The following is a 14,507-nucleotide window of genomic DNA, read 5'->3' as shown; positions in this document are numbered from 1 at the left end:
AATATGAATTAGAAATTTATTAGGAGAAAGGAACTTGTGGAGAGTAAAAGAAAACAAAGAGGCAGGGCTAGATAAACCTGAAAACTCTGGAAATTCATAGAATAGCACGGAAAAGTATTCAGAAAAGGAAGTTAGAAGCTCTAAGAGGAAATCTTCCTACTTAGATCCTGGTGGTAGCTCATGTGCCATCCCAAATTTCCCGTTACTACTGACTTATATATAGAGGATGCCAATTTTGTTTAAAAGACTAGGCTCGGCCAGGCACAGTGGCTCATGCCTGTAATCCCAGCACTTTGGGAGTCTGAGGCAGGCAGATCACAAGTTCAGGAATTCAAGACTAGCCTGGCCAAGATGGTAAAACCCCGTCTCCAAAAAAAACACATAAAAATTAGCCAGGCAGGCCGGGCGCGGTGGCTCAAGCCTGTAATCCCAGCACTTTGGGAGGCCGAGGCGGGTGGATCACAAGGTCGAGAGATCGAGACTAACCTGGTCAACATGGTGAAACCCCGTCTCTACTAAAAATACAAAAAAATTAGCTGGGCATGGTGGCGTGTGCCTGTAATCCCAGCTACTCAGGAGGCTGAGGCAGAAGAATTGCCTGAACCCAGGAGGCGGAGGTTGTGGTGAGCCGAGATAGCGCCATTGTACTCCAGCCTGGGTGACAAGAGCAAAAACTCCGTCTCAAAAAAAAAAAAAAAAAAAATTAGCCAGGCGTGGTGACGGGCACCTATCATCCCAACTACTTCGGAGGCTGAGGCAAAGAATTGCTTGAACCCCGGAGGTGGAGGTTGCAGTGAGCCGAGATCACGCTACTGCACTCTAGCCTGGGTGACAGAGTCTTACTGTCTCCAAAAAAAAAAAAAAAGAAAAAGAAAAAAAGACTACACTCTCTCAGCCAGGTGCAGTGGCTGACTTCTGTAATCATAACATTTTGGGAGGCTGAGGTGAGAGGATTGCATAAGGCCAGGAGTTCAAGACCAGCCTGGGCAACACAGCAAGACCTTGGCTCTACCGAAAAAAAAAAAAAAGAGATTGAGACCATCCTGGTCAACAAGGTGAAACCCTGTCTCTACTAAAAATACAAAAAGTTAGCTGGGCATGGTGGTGCGTGCCTGTAATCCCAGCTACTCAGGAGGCTGAGGCAGGAGAATTGCCTGAGCCCAGGAGGCGGAGGTTGCGGTGAGCCGAGATCGCGCCATTGCACTCCAGCCTGGGTAACAAGAGCGAAACTCAGTCTCAAAAAAAAAAAAAAGAAAGTAGTCAGGAGTGGTGGTGTGCACCTGTTGTCCCAGGAGGTTGAGGCAGGCAGGGGGATAGCGTGAGCCTAGGAGTTTGAATGGGAGAAAGTATTTGCAAACTATGCATCTGACAAAGAGCTAATACCTAGAATCTACAAGGAACTAAGACAACTCAACAAGAAAAAAAAAAAAAAACCTCATTTAAAAAAACTGGGCAAAGAGGCTGGGTGCAGTGGCTAATATCTATAATCCCAGCACTCTGGGAGGCCAAGGCAGGTGGATCACAAGGTCAGGAATTTAAGCCCAACCTGACCAACATGGTGAAACACCATCTCTACTAATAATATAAAAAAAAAAAAAAAATAGGCTGGGCGCGGTGGCTCAAGCCTGTAATCCCAGCACTTTGGGAGGCCGAGGCGGGTGGATCACGAGGTTGAGAGATCGAGACCATCCTGGTCAACATGGTGAAACCCCGTCTCTACTAAAAATACAAAAAACATTAGCTGGGCATGGTGGCGCGTGCCTGTAATCCCAGCTACTCAGGAGGCTGAGGCAGGAGAATTGCTTGAACCCGGGAGGCGGAGGTTGCGGTGAGCCGAGATCGCGCCATTGCACTCCAGCCTGGGTAACAAGAGCGAAACTCCGTCTCAAAAAAAAAAAAAAAAAAAAAAAAAAAAAAATAGCTTAGTGTGGTGGCATGTGCCTGTAATCCCAGTTATTCGGGAAGCTGAGTCATGAGAATCGCTTGATCCAGGGAGGCAAAGGTTGCAGTGAGCTGAGTTCGAGACACTGCACTCCAGCCTGGGGACAGAACAAGATTCCATCTCAAAAAAAAAAAAAAAACTGATCAAAGGTCATGAATAGACATTTCTCACAGGACATACAAGCAGCCAATAAACATGAAAAAATGCTCAACATCACTAATCATCAGAGAAATGCAAATTAAAACAACAAGACAATATCTTATACCAGTCAGATGGCTATTACTGAAATGTCAAAAAACTTGTTGGCAAGGATGCAGAGGAAAGGGAACATGTTTCTCATGAGAACATGAGAAAAGGGAACAAACATGATTGGTGGGAATGTAAATTAGTACAATCATTATGGAAAATGGTATGGCAATTTCTCAAAGAACCAAAATAGGAACTAAGATTCAATCTGGTAATCCCACTACTGGGCATATACCCAAAGGGAAAGAAATCATTGTATCAAAAAGATACTTGCACTCTTATGTTTATCACATTACTATTCACAATAGCAAAGATATGAAATCAACTGAACCATCATCAACAAAGGATTAAAGAAAATGTGATGTGTGTACATCCATGTACCACGGAATGCCACTCTGCCACAAAACGAATGTAATCCCAGAACTTTGGGAGGCCAAGGCAAGTGGATCATGAGGTCAAGAGATTGAGACTATCTTGGCCAACTTGGTAAAACCTCATTTCTACTAAAAATACAAAAATTAGCCCGGCGTGGCGGTGAGCACCTGTAATCCCAGCTACTCGGGAGGCTGAGGCAGAAGAATCTCTTGAACCCAGGAGATGAAGGTTGCAGTGAGCCAAGATTGTACCACTGCACTCTAGCCTGGTGAAAGATTGAGATTCCATCTCAAAAAAAGAAAAAAAAGAAAAAAACCACAAACGAAACCACGTCTTTTGCAGTAACATGGATGGAACTGGAGGTCATTATCCCAAGCAAAATCACTCAGAAACAGAAAGTCAAACACTACATGTTCTAACTTATAAGTGGGGACTAAACAATGGGTACACATGGACATACAAGTGGAATAATAGGCATTGGAGACTTTGCAAAAGATGGGAGGGAAGTGACGGCTAAAAAATTAACTATTGGGTACGATGTTCACTATTAACACTAAAAGCCCAGATTTCACCACTACACAATATATGCATGTAATAAATACACACCTGTACCCATTAAGTACATTTTTTAAAATTTGTTTTACTTTTTAAAGACTATAAAACCCCCAGGCTGGTAGAATGCTTTTTGGCAAGAAGAAAAAAAAAAAAAAAAAAAAACCCAGGCTCTCCAATTAAATAATGTTCTTTCCAAACAAGGCTTTTTCATTTCAGCCTCTCCAATTCAGCCCAACATTTCTCTACTTATGATTAAACTCCTCCTAAGAAGACATAGAAAGAAATGAAAGAGAAAATAAAGTATGTTATATTCTACCCCACCAGACCCTTCCTTAAAGTACTTAAGGGCTTCCTTACATAAAGCAACTTTTAGTGGGGGCATGGTGGCTCAGACCTGCAATCTAGCACTTTAGGAGGTCAAGGTAGGAGGATCACTTAAAACAAGGGTTCAAGACCATCCTGGTGAACATAGCAAGATCCTGTTTCCACAAAAAAATTTTTTTAATTAGCCATGTACAGTGATACACACCTGTAGTCCCAGCTACTAGGAAGGCTGAGGTAGGAAGGGCTGCTTGAGCCCAGTTCAATGCTGCAGTGGGCTATGATCACACCACTACACTCCAGCTTATGCAGCAAGTAAGACCCCATCCCGCTCCTTGTGTGTGTGTGTGTGTGTGTGTGTGTGTGTGTGTGTGTGTGACAGTCTCCCTCTGTCATCCAGGTTAGAGTGTAGTGATCTCAGATCACCGCAACCTCCACCTCCTGGATTCAAGCAAGTCTCGTGCCTCAGCCTCTCAAGTAGCTGGGACTATAGGCACATGCCACCATACCTGGCTAATTTTTTTTAGTAGAGACAGGGTTTCACCATTTTGGCCAGGCTGGTCTTGAACTCCTGACCTCAGACGATCCGCCCACCTTGGCTTCCCAAAGTGCTGGGACTACAGCCACATGCCACCACGCCTGGGTAATTTTTTTTAGTAGAGACAGGGTTTCACCATTTTGGCCAGGCTGGTCTTGAACTTCTGACCTGAGATGATCCGGGTTGGCTTCCCAAAGTGCTGGGATTTACAGGCATGAGCCACTGCACCCAGCCTTTCTTTTTTTTTTTTTTTTTGAGACAGGGTCTTGCTGTGTTGTTGCTCAGACTCAGACTGGAGTGCAGTGGTGAGATCACAGTTCACTGCAGCCTTCATCACCCAGGCTCAGGTGATACCCACTCTCTCAGTCTCCCAAGTAGCTGGGACTACAGGTGTGAATCACCATGCCTGGCTAATTTATTTTCATTTTTTAGTAGAGATGAGGTCTCACTGTGTTGCCCAGGCTGGTCTCAAACTCCTGAGCTCAAGTGATCCTCCCACCTTTGTTTCCCAAAGTGCTAGAATTATAGGTGTGAGCTACTACCCCTGACAGGGACCCCATCTCTTTAAAAAAAAAAAAAAATACAGACAAAACAGATCTTACCTAATAAGTGCAGTTGGCACAACGGGACTCTTGTTACTACACCCTTTAAGGCTACCACAGAGAGTAACAAAATTCAGTGTGTTTATAAATAATACCTGAGTTGCCTAGAAAGGAAAAAAAGGACAAGAAAACTATTTAAATTACTTTACTGTAACGATTATTTACAATTCTAGTGATACAGAGATCTATCATTTTATTAATAAACTATGTAGGGAGTATTTCCCCACTGGCAATGCAATATTGATCCCCAATAGCCTTTGCTCTTTTATGTTCCACCTTAAGAACATTAGTTACCACACTACTCTTCTTTCCTCTTTTTCCATTTCTGAAAGCCAAGTTTTGAAAGTTATGGCAGCTAATTTAAACAATTTTACCAATCCACAATGTCAGGTTGGATTAAACATCTCCAACTTAAAGAACATAAAGTGGCTCACATCTATAGTCCCAGCACTTCGGGAGGCTGAGGTGGGAGAATTGCTTGACTTCAGGAATTCAAGACTAGCCTGGGCAATATGGCAAAACCCCATCTCTACCAAAAAATACAAAAATTATCCAGGCATGGTGGTACAAGCCTATGGCCCCAGCTACTTGGGAGGCTAAGGTGAGAGGATCACTTGAGCCTGGGAGGTCGAGGCTGCGGCAAGCCATGATCACACCATTGCACTCCAGCCTGGGTGACAGAGGGAGACCCTGTCTCAAAAAAAAAAGAATATAAAGGAATGTTAAGAAAAAAAATAATCTCAAAACTGGAATAAACCTCTTTTATAGATTACTTTCTAAGACAGATATTTACTGACCTTGGGGTCTTTCTGATTAAGAGTTACTGCCAGAGTAAGGCCATCTCTTGAAAAGGCAGAAATTAGAGATCCTCTTGACTTTAATGATTCACATTTAGGAATTAGACTGCAGAGATGACAGTCTTGTTGGGCCCAGTGAACATGGTATGGCAATGACCTAAAAATGTAATGAAATAATTAAAAGCATAGTAATGTTTAAATTTATATATAGTTGATTACGAAGATTAAAGGATCCACCCTAAAAACCTACATGTGTACTTAGGGAATATCGTAGAGACTATGTTAACCCATTGTGTTGTTGTAAAGGAATACCTGAGACTGAGTAATTTATTTTTTAAAAAGTGGGGGGCGGTTGGCAGGGTACAGTGGCTCACACTTGTAACCCTAGCACTTTGGTAGGCCGAGACGGGCGGACCACTTAAGGTCAGGAGTTTGAGACCAGCCTGGCCAACACACTGAAATCCTGTCTCTACTAAAAATACAAAATTAGCTGGGCATGGTGGCAAGTGCCTGTAATCCCAGCTATTCAGGAGCCTGAGGCAGGAGAATGGCTTGAAGCCGAGAGTTTGCAGTGAGCCAAGATCATGCTACTGCACTCCAGCCTGGGCGACATAGCGAGACTCTGATAGTGTGATGGGCGTGGTGGCTCACACCTGTAATCCCAACACTTTGGGAAGCCGAGGTGGGCAGATCATCTGAGGTCAGGAGTTTGAGACTAGCCTGGCCAAAATGGTAAAACCCTTTCTCTACTTAAAAAAAAAAAAGAGAGAGAGAGAGAGAGAAGGGGTTTACTCGAGTTCACAGTTCTACAGGCTATGCTAGCATGGCATCAGCATCTCCTCAGATTCTTGTGAGGGCTTCAGGAAGCTTCTAACCATGGCAGAAAGGAAAGGGGGAACAGGATTTTCCCAAGAGAGGGAGCAAGAGAGAGGAGGATGATATTCTAGACTCTTTTAAACAACCAGATTTCCTGTGAACTCAGAGAAAGAACTCATTCCTATAAGCAGAACTCCACGTCATTCCTGAGGGACCTGCACCCTTGACCCAAACACCTCCCACCAGGCCCCATCTCCAACATTCCAACATTAGGGATTATTTTCAACATGAGACTTGGAAGGGATGAATATCCAAACTATATCAGAGACCTTTCAGAAGTCTGCACATAAAAGAGCAGCACCTCCCGGTTAGGTAAAGAAGTTCAATATTAGACTTTTGTTAGTAGAGCCATGTTTTTATAGCCAACCCCAAATATATTATACCTGCTTCCACTAAAAGTTTGGATAAACATATTTCTACATAATACCAAACATTTTTACAGGGATTTAAAAAGTAGGTCAGGAATTCGAGATCAGCCTGGCCAATACGGTAAAACTCGTCTCTACTAAAAATACGAAAATTAGCCAGGAGAAGTGGCGCATGCCTATAGTCCCAGCTACTCAGGAAACTGAGGCAGAAGAATGGCTTGAACCTGGGAGGCAGAGGTTGCAGTGAGCTGAGATCGCACCACTGCACTCTAACCTGGGCAACAGAGCAAGCCTCCAACTAAAAAAAAAAAAAATTATATCATTTTACTAAACCTTACTTAGGCATTGTAAGAAAATAACATATATTTTCTATTTTATTAGGCTTTTTAGAATAAAATTTTTTTTTTTTTTTTTTTTTTTTTTTTGAGATGGAGTTTCACTCTTGTTACCCAGGCTGGAGTGCAATGGCGTGATCTCGGCTCACCGCAACCTCCGCCTCCTGGGTTCAGGCAATTCTCCTGCCTCAGCCTCCTGAGTAGCTGGGATTACAGGCACGCGCCACCATGCCCAGCTAATTTTTTGTATTTTTAGTAGAGACGGGGTTTCACCATGTTGACCAGGATGGTCTCGATCTCTCGACCTCGTGATCCACTCGCCTCGGCCTCCCAAAGTGCTGGGATTACAGGCTTGAGCCACCGCGCCCGGCAATAAAATTATTTTTAATTAAAATAACACTCGAGCATTTAAAAGGTACAATAGCAAATCAAAATAGTTATGTCTCTTTTAAATTTCAATTGAATTATTTTCTAAAATAGTTACTTTTATAGTCTTAGAGAAGCAAAATCATAGCTTGTCTTATCTTTTACAAGTTCCCACTTCAAAGAGAAACAAGACAAAAACAAGATAAACTTTCTGGATTAAACATTTAGAAATAAAAGAGGGGAAGAAAAGCATTTATAAAGCCTCAGAAATTGAAACTCACAATAACATTTACAAATGTTATTCATGTATATGGATCAAAAAATAATAATGTTTAAAAAGGGATGACCGGGCGCGGTGGCTCAAGCCTGTAATCCCAGCACTTTGGGAGGCCGAGACGGGTGGATCACGAGAGATCAAGACCATCCTGGTCAACATGGTGAAACCCCGTCTCTACTAAAAATACAAAAAATTAGCTGGGCGTGGTGGCGCGTGCCTGTAATCCCAGCTACTCAGGAGGCTGAGGCAGGAGAATTGCCTGAACCCAGGAGGCGGAGGTTGCGGTGAGCTGAGGTCGCGCCATTGCACTCCAGCCTGGGTAACGAGAGCGAAACTCCGTCTCAAAAAAAAAAAAAACAAAAACAAAAAAGGGATAGAAAATAAGGGGCCGCCGGGCGCAGTGGCTCAAGCCTGTAATCCCAGCACTTTGGGAGGCCGAAGCGGGTGGATCACGAGGTCGAGAGATCGAGACCATCCTGGTCAACATGGTGAAACCCTGTCTCTACTAAAAATACAAAAAATTAGCTGGGCATGGTGGCTCATGCCTGTAATCCCAGCTACTCAGGAGGCTGAGGCAGGAGAATTGCCTGAACCCAGGAGGCGGAGGTTGCGGTGAGCCGAGATCGCGCCACTGCACTCCAGCCTGGGTAACAAGAGCGAAACTCCGTCTCAAAAAAAAAAAAAAAAAAAAAAAAAGAAAATAAGGGGCCAGGTATGATGGCTCATGCCTGTCTGTAATCCCAGCACTTTGGGAGGCCAAGACAGGAGGACTGCTTGAGCCCAGAAGTGCAAGACCCTGTCTGTTAAAAAATAAAAATAAAAAATTAGTCAGGCATGGTGGCACACACCTATAGTCACAGCTACTCAGGAGGCTGAGGTGAGAGGACTACCTGAGCCCAGTGATTCAAAGCTGCAGTGAGCTATGATTGTGTCACTGACCCCCAGCCTGGGTGATACAGCAAGACCCTGCCTCCAAAAGAAAACAAAAATCAGTAAGAAAATAAGGAGGAAGAAAACATTTACCTCACCTTATAGATGTAAATACATTCTCATGCCACCGAATTGCTAGAAATGTTAACTTCAGGCACTCCCCAGAATAAAAAGTAAATGAACACAGGCAGCAGTCTCCAAATAACTGTAGATAAATTTAATGTATTTTAGTATGAAATTAATCAAAAAATAAATCGATACAAAAAAATATAAATATATTCCGCATCATAAACTAGTAAAAAATATTGAGATCTTGCTTTTTTTTTTATTCTTAACATTAAGGTAAAGACTAATTAATTTTTTTCTGAGCCAGAGGCAGGTCTCAAATGGGTAATCAGGTTGTAACTAATGCTCTTAAAAAATACTGACATTTACTGTGGCTATAAATGAAAACATTCTTATATTTATTTTTCTTTTTATACTTTCATATTATTTAAATTAGGGTACCACTGGGCTGGCGGGCGGGGACAATAAAACTTTAAAATGCAATTTCTAACAATAGTGGTTTGGATAACAAAATGTTGGTCCATACATACAAAGAATATCAAGCAGCTATTTTAAATGTTTTTTGTTTTTTAAAAGTTCATGAATCTGTTATTTCCCAGTTAAATGGTGTGTTTAGTATAACCAATTCTAGCTTGTTAAATTACCAAACAAGCTATATTTTTAAATCAAGGCTAGAAAAAAGGAGTTCTAAGTTAAAACTACTTTTAATAAACACTTTTTCAAAATGTGGCCCAAGAAATATAAAATATATTTTCCATACAAGAACTTCACAATTACTGTGACAATTTATGGTGACCAAAGATATATAGTTATACCATTACATACTCTGCTAATCAGCTTACAGATTGAGTCTGAGACTGACTTTACCTCGTTTTTTACAAAAACAGCATTCACTACAGCTTCTTTATCTTCAGCGGAAGGCAAGAGAACTGCTTCTTCAGGTATGACCTGGGACCACTGGCCCACCAATGAAAGGCTTTTAGAAGCCAAGATATTCTTTAATTCCAAATATTCCCAAAGAAATATGCATCCAGAAGGTGTTATGAGCAGAATTCTTTTCCCATTTCCAGATACATACAAGTATGGTTTCAAAGACCTTGCTAAAAAAAAAACCAAAAAACTAATTAAACTTCTGAAGTCTAAATTCTCCTGAAGGAAGGATGTAATTTAGGTATTCTTACAATAAGAAACCCAAATAATGTTACCATTCAGGATTTCAAAACTAAGGCACTAGCAAAAAAATTAAAAATACAATCCAGGCACAGCAGCTCCTGCCTATAATCCCAGCACTTTGGGAGGCTTAAGGAGAAGGTCAAATCTGCACTGAGCTATGCTCATGCTACTGTACTTCAGCCTGGGTGACAGAACAAGATCTTGTCTCTAAAATTAAAGGAAAAAAAAGTACAAAAAATAGCAACATTTATCAAGTACATAGTATGTGATATTTGAAACCTATTATTATTACAGATACGTTAGGCATGTCAGAATTTTCTTCTTCACGTTGAATCTCGGTATCATAAACATGACCAAAAATACACACACACACACACACACAAAGAAATATACAAACAGATATACATATGCACATATACAGAAATATATTTTCAAGACAATAACAGAAAAATGTTTCAACGTCTTTTCGTATTTCTCCTAGTTAAACCAATTTAAACAAACAAAAAATTCCCACCTACTGTAGCTTTGATCACTTCCTTAGGCTTTTCAGTTATTGGTATAGTTTTCAAACAATCTTGATCTTTGTTCCAAAGGAAAAGCTCTCCTGTAATGAGTATCCCAGCCAGCCAGGCATCTGTTTCCAAAAATGAAATGAAATACTTGTAATCTAATATTTTCCTTAACATCGCCCTTAGTTATTAAAAAAATACAGTTTTAGCCATTTGAAAATATCAGTACTACTTAACCATTACTGGACGTTGTTAGGACAATAACATCCTTCAACAAAGGTTGCAGACTAGGAATTTTCTTCTTTATCTTTCCTGATAGCAAATTAATTTCATTTACGAATTTATCATCCAAAAGAAAAACGGCTTCTTTTTCCTAAGAGAAGAAACATGTGAAGGACTCAAGAGGTGCCAGAAATTAATTCAACCTACTGCCTAAATAAATTATCTCAGAAACAAAAGTGACATTTAAGAAAGATTATCCATTTCTACCACAAATCATAAAATGAAAATTAAGCTTGATACTCTATGGAACCTGAACATTTTTAATTCTAATTTTAAAATATCTCATTGGAACTACTATGTTAGGTGACCTAATCGTTCTATTTCAATTTCTTTGAAGCTTAAAATTATAGGAGTGTCTTCCAATTCTGCTAGCCAAAACTGGGTTGTCTACTGTTTAAATCTTTTTAAGAGCTGAGGTCTTACTTTGTTGCCAAGCCTAGAGTGCAGTAGATATTTATAGGCACTATCCCACTACCAATAAGCATTCGAGCTTTGACCTGCTCTGTTTCTGACCTGGACCAGTTTACCATTCTTAGGCAACCTGGTGGTCATCCCAGCCCCTCCATCCCAGGAGGTCAGCATATTGATACTGAATTTAGTGCAGACACCTAATTGGTACAGCACAATGCAGCCCAGAATTCCTGGGCTCAAGCAATCCTCTCACCTCACCCTCCTGAGTAGCTGGGACCACAGGTGTATACCACTGTACCTGATTCTCATCAATTTTAACAATAGTATGGGCACGTTTTTTACTTACTTATTTCAATTAAAATAGATATAGCTTCTGAAATTCATAAACCTGTGACTCTGCTCATTTTTTATTACCTAGAAAAAGTAGGCTGTTTTGAATTAACCTTGTTTTCATATATTCTAAGGCAGTGATTTTCAAAGTAAAACTGAGCTAGCAGCATCAGCACCCATTAGAAATACAAAATATCCAACCTTACCACAGACCTAATTAACTTTGAAAACTTTAGGAGTGGGGCCCAGCAATCTGTGTTTTAACTACCTCTCCAGATAATTCTGATATATTGTAAAGTTTGAGAACTCCTATTCTAGGGGAGTTAATCAGTGGCATAATTTCTCACAGGAAATTTAACACTTTATTTCAATAATCATTATACATAAAGTAGGATTGCCTACTTCCCCTAATAGGAGAATCTATGTCATGTATTATGAATGGCATTCCTGGATTATTAACGTATTGTAGCCCAGTTCTTCCATCCTAGTTCCAAGAACACTTTACAGAACGATTAAGAAAACCACAACAGGAGGAAACACTTCATCAGCTGTTCCAGTAAAGGAAAGCTCAGGAGATTAAATATTCCCTTTTGATATATGCCATCTCAACTTAAACTTAACTTAAACTTGACTTAAACATAATGTGAAAAAAATACATTTTTTTAAAGTCTTCTTCTAAACAAACCACTTAATATTCTGGAAAAGCTAACTTGTTCATTATAATAAAAACAAAACATACACAAAATCCTGTTGTAGGTGACCCTCCTGTATATCCTCCTCCAGTAGACAGCGTTTTATTTAAGATCATAGAACACTCCTATATTACAGGCAAAACACACATGCAACATATATAAAACTGGTACTGCATGAATTAATTTAAAAAAAAAAAAAACTTACCTTTCCCAACCAGGAGACACGTGGCCATGGTTTTTTCTGCTTAATACTTGTTGATGTCAAAATTTCTAATCTTATCTCCATGTCTGTTAAGATATCAATGACCAATTAGATAAAAAGTCTCAAGATTCTGTAAACAATAATAGTAATAATAATAAATGGTTCATAATATTCACGGAGCATCTTTTTTTTTTTTTTTTTTTTTTTTGGAGATAAGACTTTCACTCTGTCACCCAGGCTGGAGTGCAGTGGTGTGATCTCAGCTCACTGCAAACCTCCACCTCACCTCCCAGGTTCAAGCAATTCTCCTGCATTAGCCTCCCAAATAGCTGGGACTACAAGCACGGGTCACCATGCCTGGCTAACTTTTGTACTGTTTTTAGTAGAGATGGGGTTGACCATGTTGGCCAGGCTGGTCTCGAACTCCTGACCTCACATGATCCGCCCACCTCGGCCTTCCAAAGTATTACAGGCCTGAGCCACCGTGCCAGACCAAAATAGTTTTGTTTTTTTTTTTAAAGTAAAATAGCATTAAAAGAAAAACTAGTCAGAGACGGCACACAAAGTTTTGTGGGTTTTTTTTTTTTTTTTTTTTTTTTTTTTTTGAGACGGAGTTTCGCTCTTGTTACCCAGGCTGGAGTGCAATGGCGCGATCTCGGCTCACTGCAACCTCCGCCTCCTGGGTTCAGGCAATTCTCCTGCCTCAGCCTCCTGAGTAGCTGGGATTACAGGCACGTGCCACCATGCCCAGCTAATTTTTTGAATTTTTAGTAGAGACGGGGTTTCACCATGTTGACCAGGATGGTCTCGATCTCTTGACCTCGTGATCCACCCGCCTCGGCCTCCCAAAGTGCTGGGATTACAGGCTTGAGCCACCGCGCCCGGCTTTTTTTTTTTTTTTTTTTTTTTTTTTAATTAAAGACGGGGTTTCACCATGCTGGTCAGGCCGGTCTTGAACTCTCGACCTCAGGTGATCCGCCCGCCTTGGCCTCCAAAGTGCTTGGATTACAGGCGTGAGCCACCACGCCCGGCCGACAGCACACAAAGGTCTATCAAGGTGCTGACTCTCAGCCAGCACCGGGGCTGAGGTGGACAGATCGCCTGAGAACAGCGGGGTTCTAGGCGGCAGGGAGCAGTGATTGCGCCTGCGAGCGCCAATGCACTCCAGCGTGGGCAACGTAGAGAAGACTCCAGCTCAAAAATAAATAAATAAATAAAATTACAAATAAAGTAAATTCTTTTAAAAGGGTTAACCAAATACAAGAGGAACGCCGGCATTATAAAAGCAACATTTGCAGCTCCTAATGAAGTAACAAATCCAGTCACAGTATCAGAGCTGCTAAAATTACTGAGTGAAAAAAGACTGGGAACCTTACGTACTGACATGCCCCTAAATCCACTAGCCACTCTTAAAACTGCGAACAGTGAGGGAAATCAGACGTTCCATTCCTCCGGATCCTGCTCGAGAGGCCTGGTAGTCAGGCGGGAGGGGAGGGGGCTCGAGTCCGGGGCCGACGTGTGGCCGGAACCGGGCACCGCCCACGCCGGCCGGGCGACCCCGTCAGCCCGCGACGCCGGGAGGCTGGGGGAGGCCCAGAGCGAGGACGGGCCCGGACTGGGTAGTGGGGACCGACGAGGCCCGGGTGCGGCGGAGACGGCGCGGGAGGTGGGAGGTCGCCGACCTGCCCGACAGAAGCGCGCCTGAGGGGAGACCGAGGACTCCCGGGTCCGGGGGCGTAAGAGGAGGCTAGGATCGCGGGGGAAGGAATCAGCGGGCAGTTACCTCCGCCAGGGGCAGGGCCCGACGAGCGGCGAAGGCGCGGCGAGGCCGACTGCTGGTGCCGGAGAAGCCAGGCCGACGGCCGCGAGCCCAGTCGCCCGCCCTGACGCGAGCCTGCGTCCGACAGACCGCGGAGGGCAGGCAGCGGGGCGCGGGAGCTGCCACGGCGCCTGCTCAGAGCCGGCCGGGAGCGCGGGCGGCGCTGCCCTCAGGCACCCCCGCCCCGTCCTCTGAGCCGCAGCCGCCGCCGCCGCGGCCTCCACGCTCCTCGCCCCTCCTCCCGCGCGTCGCCCTCCTCAGCTGCCGCAGCGCCCCCTCCGTTCACGCTCCCCACGCATTCCTCGGAAGCTCCTCCTTCGAGTGCGGGCGTTGGGCGGGGCTTCGCCGGGAGCCGCCTCATAACCGACCAACCGGGACCTTCAAGGGCTGCGCCTGCCTAGTGGGGGCCCTGCACAGACCCGAAAATAAAGGGGTTTTGCTCCACCCTCCGCAGTTGAAGCGGGCACCTGGGAACCCTGAAGGGGGCTTTTTCCG

At 43.1% G+C, this 14,507-nt stretch overlaps 1 protein-coding gene across 13 annotated transcripts in view; it reads right to left on the bottom strand.

The window, feature by feature from the left end:
* The window catches only part of CPLANE1 (ciliogenesis and planar polarity effector complex subunit 1), a 152,935-nt gene extending 138,694 nt beyond the window's left edge, over positions 1 to 14,241 (bottom strand). For 9 of the 13 annotated variants that reach the window (XR_012513891.1, XM_074386562.1, XM_074386576.1 and 6 more), the window contains exons 1-8: positions 13,977 to 14,240; positions 12,197 to 12,279; positions 10,514 to 10,649; positions 10,282 to 10,401; positions 9,462 to 9,694; positions 8,627 to 8,733; positions 5,377 to 5,533; positions 4,580 to 4,683 (exon numbers count right to left, since the gene is read on the bottom strand). Coding sequence is in view for 10 of the 13 variants with exons in the window: in XM_074386562.1 (XP_074242663.1) it covers positions 4,580 to 4,683; positions 5,377 to 5,533; positions 8,627 to 8,733; positions 9,462 to 9,694; positions 10,282 to 10,401; positions 10,514 to 10,649; positions 12,197 to 12,277 (938 nt within the window). In the remaining 3 variants the exon portion in view is untranslated. Of the gene's footprint in view, positions 1 to 4,579; positions 4,684 to 5,376; positions 5,534 to 8,626; positions 8,734 to 9,461; positions 9,695 to 10,281; positions 10,402 to 10,513; positions 10,650 to 12,196; positions 12,280 to 13,976 lie in introns of those variants that run through there. The other 4 variants (XR_012513883.1, XM_074386588.1, XM_074386598.1 and 1 more) reach the window with 2 other exon arrangements.
* Positions 14,242 to 14,507: the final 266 nt, after the last annotated feature.

This window comes from Saimiri boliviensis, chromosome 1 (genome assembly GCF_048565385.1).
Source record: "Saimiri boliviensis isolate mSaiBol1 chromosome 1, mSaiBol1.pri, whole genome shotgun sequence".
Taxonomy (NCBI): Eukaryota; Metazoa; Chordata; class Mammalia; order Primates; family Cebidae; genus Saimiri; species Saimiri boliviensis.
Note: the sequence above shows the minus strand (reverse complement) of the source record. Positions and strands in the feature narration are given on the sequence as shown.